This window comes from Balaenoptera acutorostrata, chromosome 16, assembly GCF_949987535.1.
Source record: "Balaenoptera acutorostrata chromosome 16, mBalAcu1.1, whole genome shotgun sequence".
NCBI classification, from domain to species: Eukaryota; Metazoa; Chordata; class Mammalia; order Artiodactyla; family Balaenopteridae; genus Balaenoptera; species Balaenoptera acutorostrata.
This window is the reverse complement of record NC_080079.1, coordinates 8,243,032-8,258,151: the sequence shown is the minus strand read 5'-3', so window position 1 is coordinate 8,258,151 and position 15,120 is coordinate 8,243,032. Positions and strand designations below refer to the sequence as shown.

The 15,120-nt window shown below is 47.6% G+C and overlaps 1 protein-coding gene across 4 annotated transcripts in view; it reads right to left on the bottom strand.

The window, feature by feature from the left end:
* The window catches only part of CHST15 (carbohydrate sulfotransferase 15), an 83,604-nt gene that overhangs the window by 25,775 nt on the left and 42,709 nt on the right, over nucleotides 1-15,120 (bottom strand). For all 4 annotated transcript variants that reach the window (XM_007173261.3, XM_057530743.1, XM_057530741.1 and 1 more), the window contains exons 2-5: nucleotides 6,534-7,582; nucleotides 5,487-5,826; nucleotides 3,449-3,595; nucleotides 153-309 (exon numbers count right to left, since the gene is read on the bottom strand). In XM_007173261.3, the coding sequence (XP_007173323.2) occupies nucleotides 153-309; nucleotides 3,449-3,595; nucleotides 5,487-5,826; nucleotides 6,534-7,079 (1,190 nt within the window). In that variant the 5' untranslated portion in view covers nucleotides 7,080-7,582. The remainder of the gene's footprint in view (nucleotides 1-152; nucleotides 310-3,448; nucleotides 3,596-5,486; nucleotides 5,827-6,533; nucleotides 7,583-15,120) is intronic.

The following is a 15,120-nucleotide window of genomic DNA, read 5'->3' as shown; positions in this document are numbered from 1 at the left end:
TAAGAAATAGCAGTGACATTGCAAGTTAAGCTTGTTTATTTTTTAAAAAAAAGAACCAGCAGCAGCAGCAAAATCTTGTTTGTGATGAGAAGGAAGACTGTTCTGCAGAACTGCCTTTTCTTTTCCCAAAACGAAAAATCTACACTGCTCACCTCTCCACGGGGTCCCTGAGCATGACGATCAGCTTTGCGTCTGGCTGAAAGGCGTGGATGAAGTCCTGGGTCAGAAAGGGGGGCTCACCATCCGTGTTGTTGTCGTAGAAGAACGTCCAGGCATTGTTATCCCACATGGTGGAGGCACTGGCCTCCCCTGGAAACAGAAAACGAGTGAGCAGTGCTGAGTTACGGGCTCCCACAGAGCAGCCTGAATCAGGGGCCAGACCTGGCTGTGATGCCTTCTTAAATAGGTGTGAGCGTGTGAGCTGGTCTGCCACGCTGGCAGACGGGGCTCCGGGAAAAGGAGGCTGATGGCCACCCCCTGCCGCCGTGTCACCCCCTCCCCTCCAGGACCTCCTTCTGGAGATCAAGGTGATCCACCCTCTTCCTCCCAGCTCCTCTCTCCACGATGTACCAAGAAACCTCTACTAGCATCTGGCCTCCCAATTTCACGATGTTTAACTTTGCTAACGGTGCGTAGCTCTGTGGCCTTCTAAGGGCCCGCTGAGATTGTCCTCGATGGTTCCCTTCAGAAAGTGTCAGGGATGAAGGAGAAGTTCAGGGATCCGAACTTCTGGATTAATAATTTTGCTCCTTGAAATTGCCGTGGTGGCCTTTCTCGCTGATCATTTACCTTTCTCCCTCTCAATGACGGTTATTGCTTCCGGCATTGTTTTTATCCTCATTTCTCATTAGGAAACTGCATGCAATCTGCATCAATCTTCCCTTGAAATCACAAGGGTCAGTCCCAGTGCACACGCTAAGACCAAACGGGAGGAAGGCTTTGCGGGAAGGCTCATGGGACCTCGGTCCTGCGTGCCCACCCACCCCGTCACCCTGCACACAGGTGGCATTCACTCAGTGCTGACTGCGTGAACAGGAAGCTGGTTCTAGCCCCTGTTGGATCACAGTCTGTGTGAATGAAGCATAATAACGTTAAACACACATTCTAGGACAGGGGACAGGCCAAGACACAGACATTTCAACATTTCTATCTCAGATAACTGAACCAGTTCCCTGACTTTTTTTTTTCAGGACAGTCTTCAGAGATTTAGAAAGAAAAACAAATCAATTAATTATACATTCGATTTCCCAACATGGTACATGGGACTATATGATACATCTCCAAGTCACTTATTCAGTGAAAACCTGAGCCAAAAGACTAAGTCTCTTTGATCAGGGGTGAGCACATCACAGTAATGCAGAGTGTTAGCAGGGCCTTATTTATTCTGTTGGATGTGCAATCGTGTCCAGGTAAGCATTACTATTCTGATCTTTCTTTCTATTCTTTTTAAGAGATAATACCATAGAATACAGAAAAAACAAGTCAATCAGAAGTCCTTTGAAAATTCTACTGACAATGAATAAGGGAATATTAGGACAAGGGAAGTATCTAAAACTAAGTTGGCACAAATTTTGTCAGTCCCATAAATGAACTGGTTCTATGCTTGTCCATCCACCCGTCCATCTATCCATCCTTCCTTCATTCATCCTTCATCCATCCAGGCAGAAAGCTCTGATTTGGTGTCTAATATGTGCCCGGCACTATGCTTGGCATTGGGGATAGATGCCGGAAACAAGACAGACAATCCCCTTCCCTCTCAAACCTTACAATCTAGGGGAAGATCAATAATTCAATAAACAATCAGAGCCCCATGTGAGCACTCTGACAGGGCAGAGCCGGGTGGCCATGAGAGCAGAGGCAGGGGCCTTTCTCTGCGCTGGGGAGAGGCTCTCTGGCCTTTCCCCAGCCCAGAGAACCCAGCCACTTGAGTCCTTCATGACTCCAGCCATTAGCCCAGACCATTAAGAAAAGGCCCTCTCTGACCCATCGGCCAAGATGAAAAAAGACCAGTATGCTTCTACCAAGGATCTAACGAAAGAAGCTGAAGCAGAGTTAAATCACATTTCAGGGCTGGGAGGAGCCCAGAACTGATCTGGTCCAACAAGCCCATTTTACAGATGAGCAGACTGAGTTCACGAACACAAAGACCGACTTGTCACATGGCACAGAGCTGCCTGGTGGCACGATCAGAGCTGGATGCCAGCTTTCCATCTACCAAACTCAATAAACTCTGCTTCAGGTAAACGTCAGAGCAGTAGATATATTCCTTAGTTTTCATTTCTAAATCCAGAAGTAAATAAAATTAGGAAACCAAACTAAAGCCTTCCTTTTTCATTCATTATCTTAGGCTCTATTTCCTGACCCTAGGATGCATATTTTTAGCTCTTTCCTAAGAACATGAGATTTTCCCAGAGGCATATGGTATGGGAGTCACAGTCAAATATTAATTAAGATTTGTAATTTGGGGTGTTAGAATTCAAGGCTGCAAGAAAATAGCTAGTAACCAGTTCACACTGGGTGAGAGGGTGTGATCTAATCCGGCTCCTAGGACTTGATTTCTTTGAGTTAAAAATAAATAAATAAATTGGGGCTTAGGCATGTAAGCCTGTCCCCCTGGATATGGGAGTTAAGTAAAGATCCATCTTTCAAATGGTTGATTACAATTCCTTTTAGTCATTAATATAGTCACCGAATTTGGAGAATCAAAATATAACAGATTTAGGAGAATAAAAAAATAGATCACTGCCTCAGGTAACCAATTTAAGCAAAATATGTGATTCGATTTCTCCCTTTCAGAGGTGTAAGTGGATAAATGTCTTCTCCTAAGCTGAATCCAATAGAAAGAGTGAATAGATATGTTTTCTATAAAACACTCTTGTAAATTTTTAAAAAATGACTATTAATCAAACCACCTCATTTTGAATGTCTAAAGGCATTAGCTTGACAAGGCCTAAGCTTTCTCAACAGCAATTAGTCACCCACGATCCAATAGGGCGGCGTCTATTTCAGGAGAGGCCATCTCCGTCTTTGCAGGGTCCCAGCGGCCAGGGAGTACAAAAGCCACAAGAATTAAACTGATGACTCACTGGTTCATTTTACATTCATGATCCCCCAACCAAACTTACTCAGGTGGGTGTATCATGAAAAGAAATCAAGCATGCAAGCTTAATTCAAGTAAAAGCAAAGAAATGGCAACTTTTTCAAAAAGCCAGTTCAGGTATGCTTGAGTCTCCACAGAACTAGACAGTCTACTAAACATTTCTGCTTTATTGAAGTTGCACGAGCACTATGAACATCTTACACGGGGGTGAGAGTGATGGCTAGCGGGGAAGCGCATGCTCAGCAGCTGCTGGCAGGCATCATGCAAGTGCTCGCAGGTGCAGTGAAGCCCGGCCTGGCCCAGGGCAGAAGCAGGGGGGCCCTCGCGGGAGTTACATGGAAGCCATACCGATAATGATGCTATTCGTCTTGCTCTGTTCCTTCGCAGAGCTGGCCTGCAGTCCTTGATGAATCTGGTGTGCAGCCAGGTCAAAGAGGTCCAGATAATCTTCCACGGGATAGCGGTCCCGCAGACCATCTCTCAGGCGGACGATTCCTACAAGAACCAGGAAGCAGGAGTTAGGACAAAGCTGCCACGGCTGGGCTGATGGCTGCCGGAGAGTGACCACAGGGGGATGGAAAGGTCCAAGGGCCCAGCTGCAGCAGCCAAGGCTCAGCCCAAGGAGCTGCAAGAGAGGGAGGGCCGTCTGTGAATGGGCTGTGATCTTTTAACCCACGTGCACTTCGAGGGGTGGAATGCACCACCATTAAGCTGCAAGGTAGCCACTGAAAGGCTGGCATGCCTGTTCAAGAACTATAATCGAGTCTACTTGGAGGGACAGAGAGTTTGGGGCTGGTTAACATGTGCACCAGGTGAGGCCCCCCAGGGGCGGGGCAGCAGTGGTGTCAGGATCCACACACTGGATCAAAAGAAAAGGCAGCCCATCGGAGGGCCAGCATCCTTGGAAGCTCAGATGAGTCTTCTTCACCAGGTCCGACCAGCACCTTCCTGAGGTTCTATTCCATCAAGCAGTCTGTCCATCTGTCCAAACAATAAGGGGAATCCATGGTCCCCGGACGGACACCTGGGTTATTCTGGCATCAGCCACATGCAGCCTAAATTTTGCCCTTGCCTCAGAAGTGGGTACATTTCACTTGAAAATGTACTGACAACACTCTGCCCTAAACCACAGCCACCAAGGTCAATGGAAAGTGGAGAGAGAGCATCTGGGGCAAAACAGCAAGAGGTTCAAGGTGACACTGGAGCCCAGACTCCAGAGGCCCACATGCCCCTGTGCCTCTCTCTCCTCTGCCAGCGGGAACCTGGTTTTCACGGGGGAAAATGGTGAGCTGTGTAGGGGAGGTCGCTCTTCAGACGAGTAGAGAAACCCTGGCTCCCACAGCTGCCCTTGCCAAGCACAAAAGACACATTTACGCTTCTGTTCACTCCAGGAGGAACATCAAAGGGATTAAGTCAAACGTTTGTCGGGAAACACATTAAGAGTTGGTCTCAACTTCGGCTGTACTAAGAAAAACTTTCAAAATTCCCTTCCAAGCAACCTAGGTCCTTTGCACAGAAACCACCCTCGAGGGCTTCCCGAACTTTGGCATTTGTCATCCCTTAGCTCCAGTGACCAAACGTCTCCTGGCAGAAGGGAAAAGGTTAAGGAGAGGAAACAGTGACCCAAGGGCGGACGGGTGGCTCGAGCACAAAGCAGCCTGCATGCCAACCCCGTGGGAAAGGGGTGGGGTGCTGTGAGCAGAGTCTCCCAGAATTATCTCCCTGGGGCTTTCATTCTGACCCTGCGAAGCTGAAGGGTCAGGTCAGAGAAAAGAAGCCTGAAGCAGCTCAATGACAGGCTCAGGGCCCTGGGATGAACCAGCAGGAAGCGGAAACCCCGCTCATGCAGCCGTCTTTTTTTCTCCTGCCACCTCCGGGGGTGGGCGTGTGGGTGCCAGGCTCTATCAGGAACAGCACGGAGCTGGGAGCTGGATGGACAGCCCCTGACAGACGTCCACCCGGCCAGCACTCACCACTCCCGGGTGCTGCGTGTGCCCTTCCGAACAAGAAGAGCTGCCCCCTTTCCCTCGCCCTACACACCACTCCGTACATGCTCAGCGGGTGGTCGGGAGCTGGGTGCTCGGTCCTGCTGGATGTCTCCCGGGGCATCCCTAAACCAGAGAATTGTCTGATCTCCGCATCTCAGCGTGTTTTCTCATCTCCCTGCCCTGCATCCCTCCTGCGGCCTCGCACAGCCCTGCTCGGGTCAGTCTCAGGGCTCCCACGCCAACCCTGACCGTGACCCCGAACCTGACGGTGACCCCTGATCCCGACCCCGACGTGCGCGTAAGGAGCGACTGGATGAAGGCGGCAGATGCACCGGGCTTGGTGAGAGACCCCCACGTGCACCCTCGCCGCAGAGACCGGGGCCCGCTCTGGCACGCACCGAAGCGCTTCCGGGTCCACCAGTGCGGCTCCTTGATGGCGGAGAACTTCACTTCCGGGTGCAGCCGCAGGCGGTCGTAGAGGTCGGTGGTGCCGCACTTGGGCTGCCCGATGATGTAGAAGCGCGGCAGGCAGCGGAGGCGGAAGTGCTTGCCGTGCGCGTGCGACAGGTGGCCCCAGAAGGCCTTGCGCAGGGCGTCGAAGGTGGCGCGGAAGCGCTTGGAGTAGAGCACGTAGGAGTTGGTCAGGTAGGGGTCGGTGGTGTTCCTCCCCGTGAACTCCTCGTACCAACAGGGGCTCTTACTGTTGGGGAGGAATTTGTGCGGGATGACTGAAAACATCTGCAGTCAAAAAGACAAAAAGGGGGAGAGTCGCACCGAGGGGAAAACATTAGCACAAGCACATTCTGTCCACAGTATGATCCTGTCCTTAGACTTATTACAGCGTTCACATTGGAAGTATTATTGGATGATGACTAAATACTAAAACAAAGCAAAACTTGGTAAACAGCCAATGAGCATGCTTTTCCTTAACCCCAAATAAAAATAAAATTTGGACAGAATGAAAATAAAAGTTCAATCAAAATCCATTCTACCATGATTTATCTTGCGCGCACACACACACGCACACACACACACAGCAATCTAACTAAATTAAAGAGTTGGAACTGTTGACTATGTAGTTGGATACTTAAATGGCCGTTAGAGGCAAACACCGTAATTAGGACAGACTAGAAACAAGATGACGGTGATCTACAAAAGCAACTTTAACTGCCAGGGCCACATTTCAAGCAAAAAGTCCCGGAAAGGAATTTTTAGGAGGGGCGTCCTTCAACATTGCTTGCTGCACCATTCAGTACAGAATTCCCTTCTCTGGGCTAACAGCGTGGACACAGACCTCCCAGTGAACTCTCATCCATGAGGCTGTCAAATTATCATTGCTACACTTGAGAAATGTTTGGTCATTTTCTTCCCAAAGGTGGTGACAGGAAAGGAAGCAGCAATTTTTTAAAAAATCAGTCCACAGAGATGAGCACCAGGTTACTCACATGCAATTCCTGCTTCTTGAGGTCTTCCACGTCTGGGAGCTGTCTGGTTGTGAACTCAATCCTGGCTGCGATGCTGTTGATAATTAATTTAATGCTTGGATAGTCCTTCACATACGAAATATTATTTACAGAGGGCTGGTGATGATGCTCTTTTGTGTCACTCGGATTTTCACCGTCCATCAAGCTGGGATTGCTGGGGAGGGCTCCGTAATGGAAAGGCGATGAGATCAGAAGCTCTTGGTGGACCCCAGAAAGGATGTAAGAAGCCATCACCAACGTCATTATTATCAATCCAAAAACGAGGCTGCATCGCTTCCCCTTCTTGAAGCGCAAAAACCCACTCCAGCTCTCATTCCCTTCAGCCCTCACTTCGAGAACGGCAAGCAAGTTCATCTGCTTACCGTCCACGCGAAACACAATTTTGTTTTCTCCTTTGCACATGCGGCACTCCTGGCGACTGTGATGGGGGCCTCCTCGGCAGCTGACCTGCTGTGTGTGTGCTTCGTCGGGCAACAGCTGGATGCAGCAATTAATGCAGTGCCTCATCGTAATGCCCTTGGACTGCTGGCCCGCCGAGCCATGGGCGAGCCCCCAAGGAGTCCGGATGCCTGCAAGTCGTGCTGGAAAACTTCAAGGACGTCTCGTGATCACATAAGATGGTGGAAAGGCATGAGCAACAGAAACAAATATAAAAATGGTCAGGCGCTAAAACACCAGAGAATGAGGAAGCGTGTTCTTTGGTTCGACTCCGAAAGACAACACGAATGATCTCCAATTGTCATGGTCTGTAAGAGCCACTGCAATCCTGGAAAAAGCCACAAGGTCGGGAGCAATTCTTCCTGTCCTTCAGGTTTTTCCCATGGCACCAAATGAAGTGGAGGAGTTCTCACTGGAGAACATGGGAACACCCAAGGGATTAGAAGAGCTCATGGCCTCAATGACGGATGGATTGGCGCACCATCCACACAGAGTCCATGAAGATTTCTTCTTTTACAGCCTGTGTTCCTTTGAAATGTTTCCTCTTCAAAATCTTTAAGATGTCAGATTACCTAAACAACAAAGAAAAGAGGTTTTATTACATTATGTGATGATAGCAATAACCCTGGGACCATCTTCCAAGGAGAGACGTTCACGCTTCTTTTCCAATTCTCAATTTTAGCCAAGCCAGCTGGGTCACAAGCAAGTTACAGAAAATCATATAGGATAAAGGGAGAGGTTTCGGGTCTTTGGTGCTTGGCTTTGGAGTTCAGTCTCTGCCTCCAAATGTGGCCCCAACACCAGCGCCACCAGCAACATATTAAACACCTCCTACTTTGCACAGCCCACATATTCTGTAATGCCTTTGCCTTGACACATCTAAGTGACTGGATCCCCCTATCCCAGGACTTGCAGTCATTCTCAGATTCATGCACAGTCAGTGACTATGAATTTGAGGGATGAATTGAAATATCAGTGCTGTTAAGTCAACAAAAAATCCAAGAAGGAGGATGTTTAGGGTGGGAGCAGGCAGAGAAAATGGTTTTCACTCTCCCAGTAGCACCAATAGTCTCTTAACCTAGAGCTAACATTTATTACTAGTTTAGGATGCAAAAGTTAATGAAAATTTAGAAACACTGAAATGATTCTCTCCTTCAGTAGAATGTATCATATTAAAAAAATTTTTTGACTTTAAGTAATTAAGCAATTAAATCCAACGTGCAGTATTCCCCTGAGCAACAGAACACTTTAGACCCTAAAACAATTTTTCACTTTCATCATCCTGGGGAAAACATGATTCTTCAAAATCCATTAATAGACTCCTGCGGTTATAAAATGTATTGTTGCCCAAATGACACTTCTTTCTGGATGTTGTAAAAAGAGCAAAAAAGGAGACCTACTTAGTTTCCAGCAGTGGTAGAACAATGCTAACTAGCTAGCTATGTGACCTTGAGCCAGCCATATAACCTCTCTGAGCTCTGGTTTCCTCACCCGTCAAATTTAGATAAAAAGTACCACCCTTTCAAGTGTGTAACAAGTACTATATCAGCTAATGCATGTGAAGACTTCGCATGATGCCTACACATACTTAGCACCCCATAAAAGGTAGACAACATGAATAATAATAGCATCATCAATGACTATTACTCTTATGTTTTTAATTGTCAATGAATGCCAAGAACATCTGAAGTGGAATCAAGGATGGGTGATCCCATCCCATTATTTTTCCTTAGCACCTGAGAATTACCCAAGGGTGGCAGACTCACCTCCAATTCTGCATACACACACACCCCCTCCAACAATCCTAGAGGAGGTGATATTAACTAACCCTGCGTTAAGCCCCCTCTCATATTGGCTGAAAGGCTGAACAATCAGAACTCACCAGCAGAAATATTCCCTTCCCTTGGACCAAAAGGCCCATGTTTTGTCAAAACACAATGACCAAGAAATAGCCAAGCAGTTTCCTAAAATGTCTTCCACAAAATGTCCTGCGTGTTGTCGATAGGTCTTCAGTGCTTAAGTTACCTGGAGAAAAGGTGAGATGGACCAAACTACACAGACTTCTTTAGAGTAGGACTTTTCACAGGAGAAGAATATAATACACAACGTTTCCAAAACATAATTGGCCAAAGAACTCTCACTACTGTCTCAAGTAAGCAGTTTGAGGAATGCCAGTGAGTAAAGGCTGAGATGCGGGTCAGAGCAGTTCTGAGAAGTGCAGAGGAGCAGGGGCTGTGGGAGGGTTCGGCCCTGGAACCAGGCCAGCACCTCGGGCTCCGCCACCCGCTCATCCCAGAGAGCAGTGGGAGGGACGTGTCGGGAACCTCAAGGCTCAAACCTCTGCCCCCAACTTGTTCAACCACCCCTGACCCATCACTGGGTACAAACAATTCTCCCCAACAGAAGAAACAACAGGGCAAGCTCCCCTGCTTGGAAACCCCCTCACTAGGCCAGGAAAACATTTTCCACATGCCAAAAACAAGGCCAAGTGGGGTTAAAATGAGGCCCCAACCAGCATCGCAGCGGGGAGCCAGTCACACCCTTCTGTCTCTCTGGTTACAGGAGGCCTAATTCAATTTTTTTCCAAACATGGTCTTTGAAGCCCCAAGACAAGAATGTACAAAATCTGGACCCAACAGGATGGGCAAAACATTCCTCGACAAGAACAAAGGTTTCCTTTGACAAGCAAAATAAACAAATAGACCTGAGTAGGCAGGGACACTGACAGTCTCCACCGAGAGGCCTGGGACGTGGTGAGCCAGGGGATTTGTCCCCTGGGCAGGCTGCACCCTCCAGCCAGACCTCCCACTCCACGTCTCACTTTTTAAATGTAAAACGGGGAGCAGAGAACTGGGGAGACAATTCCAGATGCCTTAAGGGCCTCAAAGAAACACTCTCCTATAATTCATTCATTCATCCCTTCTGTGATTCACCAGATCCCTTCTGAAGGCAGATTGTGCACTGGGCACTGCCCGAGATGCAAGTCCAGGTGTGGAGGCCTGAAACCAGGATGTGATGGGGGGTGTGATGTCATAAAAAATACATATTTGGTCTTTGTCCCCAGTTGCTGGCGCAGAGCTTCTAAAACCCTTGGAGCCCTTGGATAGGGGTGACAGGGACAGCACATTTTGTTATTCATAACAAGCCCCTTTCAGCCACTATTGCTGGGGCCCCCAGACAGCTTCAGGATGGGGCTGGTAGCCAGAAAGACCAAACCTTGATTAGAAGCTTGGAACTTTCAGCCCTGCCTCTCCAACCTCCAGGAAAGGGAGAAGGGCTGGAGATTGAGTTAATCACCAATGGCCAAAGATTTAATCACTCGTGCCTACACAGTGGAACCTCCATAAAACCCCTTAAATGACAGGATTCCAAGAGCTTTCTAGTTGGTGAGCCCATGGCAGTGCTGGGCGGGTGGTGCAGCCAGAGAGGGCATGGAAGGTCCAAGACCCTCCCCGCAGACTGCCCCGTGCATCTCCTCCAGCTGGCTGTTCTTGTATCATCTCCTTTGTAATAGTCAGTAAGGCACTTTCCTGAGTTCTGTGCATCATTTTGGCAAATTGTGGAACCTGAGGAGGGGGCTGTGGGAACCTCTGAATTTGCAGGCAATTAGGACAGAAGTGTAGGTAAGCCTGGGGACCCAAGATTTGTGACTGGGGCCTGAAGTGGGGGCAGTCTCAGAGGACTGAGCCCTTGACCCGTGAAGTCTGTGCTAATTCCAGGGAGTTACTGTAAGAATTCAACTGAATTGTAGGACACCCAGCTGGTGTCTGAAGAGTTGGAGATTTTATTGGTGTGGGAAAAAACCCCGGGAGTGCTCTCTTGGAGGAAAAAAATGTAAAACTATCTTACACTTACAAATTCCATCAGAACATATGGCCAGCGTATAGTATGTCAAATACTTGATTAAAAACAACAGCCAGGGCTTCCCTGGTGGCGCAGTGGTTGAGAATCCGCCTGCCAATGCAGGGGACGCGGGTTCGAGCCCTGGTCCGGGAAGATCCCACATGCCGCAGAGCAACTAAGCCCGTGCACCACAGCTACTGAGCCTACGCTCTAGAGCCCGCAAGCCACAACTACTGAAGCCCGCGCGCCTAGAGACCATGCTCCACAACAAGAGAAGCCACTGCAATGAGAAGCCCGCGCTCTGCAGCAAGGACCCGACACAGCCAGGAATAAAAAATAAATAAATAAATTTATTAAATAAATAAATAAAAATAAAAACAACAGCCATATAACCAGGTGAATACATTGCTGTGAGCCTTTGTAAGTGTAGGACCTGGAGCTTGGAAGCTTCCAAGCCACCCTTGTCAGCCTCGACGGCAATGGTGCAGGAGTGACCATGACAGGGAGGGCTTTTCTCCACCTGGAGTTTGTATTCCACCAGGAGTTAGGGGCTGCAGGGCAACAGACAATAAAAAGTCACAAATGAATAACATCATCTCAGATGCTAATAAAGGGTAGGAAAAAAATATAAAGGGAGAAAACAAGGAAACCCTTGAATAGGAGCTCTCAATGCCACACCAGGGCCGGATAATTCTTTGTTGTCAGGGGCTGTTCTGTACACTTAGGATGTTTAGCAGCATTCCTGGCCTCCAACCCCTGGGAGAGCTGATGCCTTAGAGGAAGTGGAGATAGAGTAGAGAGGATGGCCAGGGAAGACCTAATTCAGGAGGGGACCTCTGAATGATGAGAAGGAAGCCAGCTACGTGGAGATCAGGGAAGTAAAGACCCCATGAAGAAGAGAAGCTGGAGATCAAAGCCCATGGGGACCACCAGGAGAGCAGACCGCTGGGCTACGGGGCAGGTGTGGGCAGGGGAAACGGATGGGAGAAAAGGCAGGGACCAGACTCTGGAAGGCCTGGAAGGCTGTGTCAGGGCTAGGATTTGTCCAAACACAAAGAGTATCTGTATTTGTCCAAATACATAGATGCACACTATGTATGGTTTCAAAAAGATCTTTAAAATAAATATAACTATGAGCTAACATCACTCGGTGAAGAAAAATCAAATTCATGTGACTGGATTGAAAGGAAAATGGGTTGCTCCTTTTTTCCTGGATTGGCCTTTTCCATATGCCACAAATTATCCCAAGAACAGTCATTCCGAAACCTAACACTCAGGTTATTCTTTCTTAAGAAATAAGCCGTGGATATCACTGCACTTCACCTGTCTGGAATGTCCAGATTTTGGTGCCAGTGGACTCAGATGAGACAGGACCCTTGGCGCTCCCATTCAGGTATTAAACCAGAGTTGGCAGGTATACATTTCAGTGAGATTGCTCCCCAGCCTGGGCTCAGTACTGTGCCCTGTGGATGCAGGCTGTAATTGTGGGAACCTAGTACCACTGTAAGAGATCACATAACTGGTCCCAAAATAGAAAGCATTCAATTACCCAGCCCTGGCTAGGATGGCCCCTATTAACCTATGCACCCCGAACATCATTAGCAAGCCATTTATAACAAAACTGTAATCGAGAGACCCAGATATACCACTTCAGATTAAGTAATTGAATGCCCCCTCAATGTAAGATCGATAAAGGGCATCCGATTTCACCCTAGGAAAAACTTATTAAATTATTGTAGCTCTAAGCTGATATGGCAGAAGAAAGATGTACAAAACTTCCAAAGAAATCTGGGTGAATTTAAATAAATAGCTTCATTTAGGTAGAACATTTACATCTGCCCTCTGGGAGTAGAGAGGAAAAAAATAGCTAATTACATTATTTTACTTTAATGTTTTAAAGAAAAAAAAATTGATGGGTCTCAATTAACCTTTACTAAAACACAAAGCCTTCTTCTGATTAGTATGTCTAACCACTGACATTTCTCTTTGGGCTATGCATATGGAAATAAGTTTTTTTCAAGGAATATTAATCAACAAGTGGCAAAAGGAACACCTTTCACATTTAGCTCAAAGATATTCTAAGTTTGTCACTGGGACTGAGACGAAAGCTAACAAGCCTGGAGGGTTCTGGACAAACAACAGATGATCAGCTTCAGTCTCATACCTGGATTTTATGCCTTTGACCACATCACAGTCAGTGAACAGAATAAAGCTACATTCCTCAATTAACACTCATTGGCCGATAGCACAGTGGGAAGAATACAGTCAGCAGTCACGTGGGCCAGGATGCTCAAGTTGTGTCCACCCAGTGACTGCAGACAAGTCCCTTAAGTGATCTAGGCCTCTGTATTCTCAGAAGTCCTTGATGATAGTAACAGATCACATACAGCGCTGGAGTCTGGGTGCTCAAGCAGGGTTACCCGGCTTTGACGTTGAGCAAGTCACTAAACCTCTCTCCTCCCGTTTCCTTGGATGGAAACTGGGAATAATCTTCGGGTCTGTATCATAGCACTGCTGTGAGCATTACACGAAACAATTCATGTCAAGTGCGTAGAAGTGTCTGGCTCACGGTAAGTGCTAAATAAATGTTAGCTATTATTATATATACATAGTCCTGGCCCACAATAAGTATTGGATAAGTAGCAGTTTATTACTATTTATGGCAGATTGTATTTTGGTTCTAGTTTCTTATCCCTCCCTATACTCACCACCTTCACCACATAAATGACTTTGCAGTTCCTCCGATCAATGGAGCGGAATACATTTCTCCAGCCTTTGGCTTGGCTTTGGAAACTGCTTTGGCCAGAAGAACGAGGCAGCAGTAATAGCAGGCCAGTCCCAAGCCCAGGCCGTAAGACGGGTCGAGTGTGTCCACCTACCCTCTGCACCTTTACCATCGCTGTGGGAAGAACATGGCGGCTTGGCCAGGAGGAGGATGAGAGACACGTGGACCAGAGCTGCCTGGCTGAGCCCAGCCTGGAACAGCCAATACCCTACTGACCCCCAGCCAATCTCTACAGACATATGAGAAATAATAAACGGTTTATGTTTTAAGTCACCGAGCCTTGTTTTGTTATGTGATAAAAGTTAACCGAAGTCAGATCCCAGGGAGAGGACTGGGGTTGGCGGCGTGAACACAGCCTGAAGGGGGCTAGTGCGCCACAGCTAGACGGGAGGGAGTCCAGGAAAAATTCTGCACCTGCCTAAGAGTCAAGAGACCATTGTTTCGGGGTGCACGAAGAGAGGGGATTCAGAGCACCGCCTAAATGAGCTCCAGAGATGGGCGTGAGCTGCGGCTATCAGCGCGGACCCCAGAGACGGGCATGAGACGCTAAGGCTGCTGCTGCCGCCACCAAAAAGCCTGTGTGCGAGCACAGGTCACTCTCCACACCTCCCCTCCCGGGAGCCTGTGCAGCCCGCCACCGCCAGGGTCCCGTGATCCAGGGACAACTTCCCCAGGAGAACACATGGCGCGCCTCAGGCTGGTGCAATGTCACGCCGGCCTCTGCCACCGCAGGCTCACCCTGCATCCGTACCCCTCCCTCCCATGGCCTGAATGTGCCAGAGCCCCCGAATCAGCTGCTCCTTTAACCTCGTCCTGCCTGAGCGGGGAACAGATGCCCTCAGGTGACCTACACGCAGAGGCGAAGCCAAATCCAAAGCTGAACCCCAGGAGCTGTGTGAACAAAGAAGAGAAAGGGAAATCTCTCCCAGCAGCCTCAGGAGCAGCGATTAAATCTCCACAATCAACTTGATGTACCCTGCATCTGTGGAATACCTGAATAGACAAAGAATCATCCCGAACATGAGGCGGTGGACATTGGGAGCAACTGTAGACTTGGGGTTTACTTTCTGCATCTAATTTGTTTCTGGTTTTATGTTTATCTTAGTTTAGTATTTAGAGTTTATTATCATTGGTAGATTTGTTTATTGATTTGGTTGCTCTCTTCCTTTTATATATATATATTTTTTTTTTCCTTTTCTCTTTTTGTGACTGTGTATGTGTATGCTTCTTTGTGTGATTTTGTCTGTATAGCTTTGCTATAACCATTTGTCCTAGGGTTCTGTCTGTCCTTTTTTTTTTTTTTAAATATAGTTTTTAGCACTTGTTATCATTGGTGGATTTGTTTTTTGGTTTGGTTGCTGTCTTCTTTCTTTCTTTTTCTTTTTTTATTACTTTTTAATTTTTTTATTTTTAATAATTTTAAAATTTTTTTATTTTAATAACTTTATTTTCTCTTCCTTCCTTCCTTCCTTCCTTCCCTTC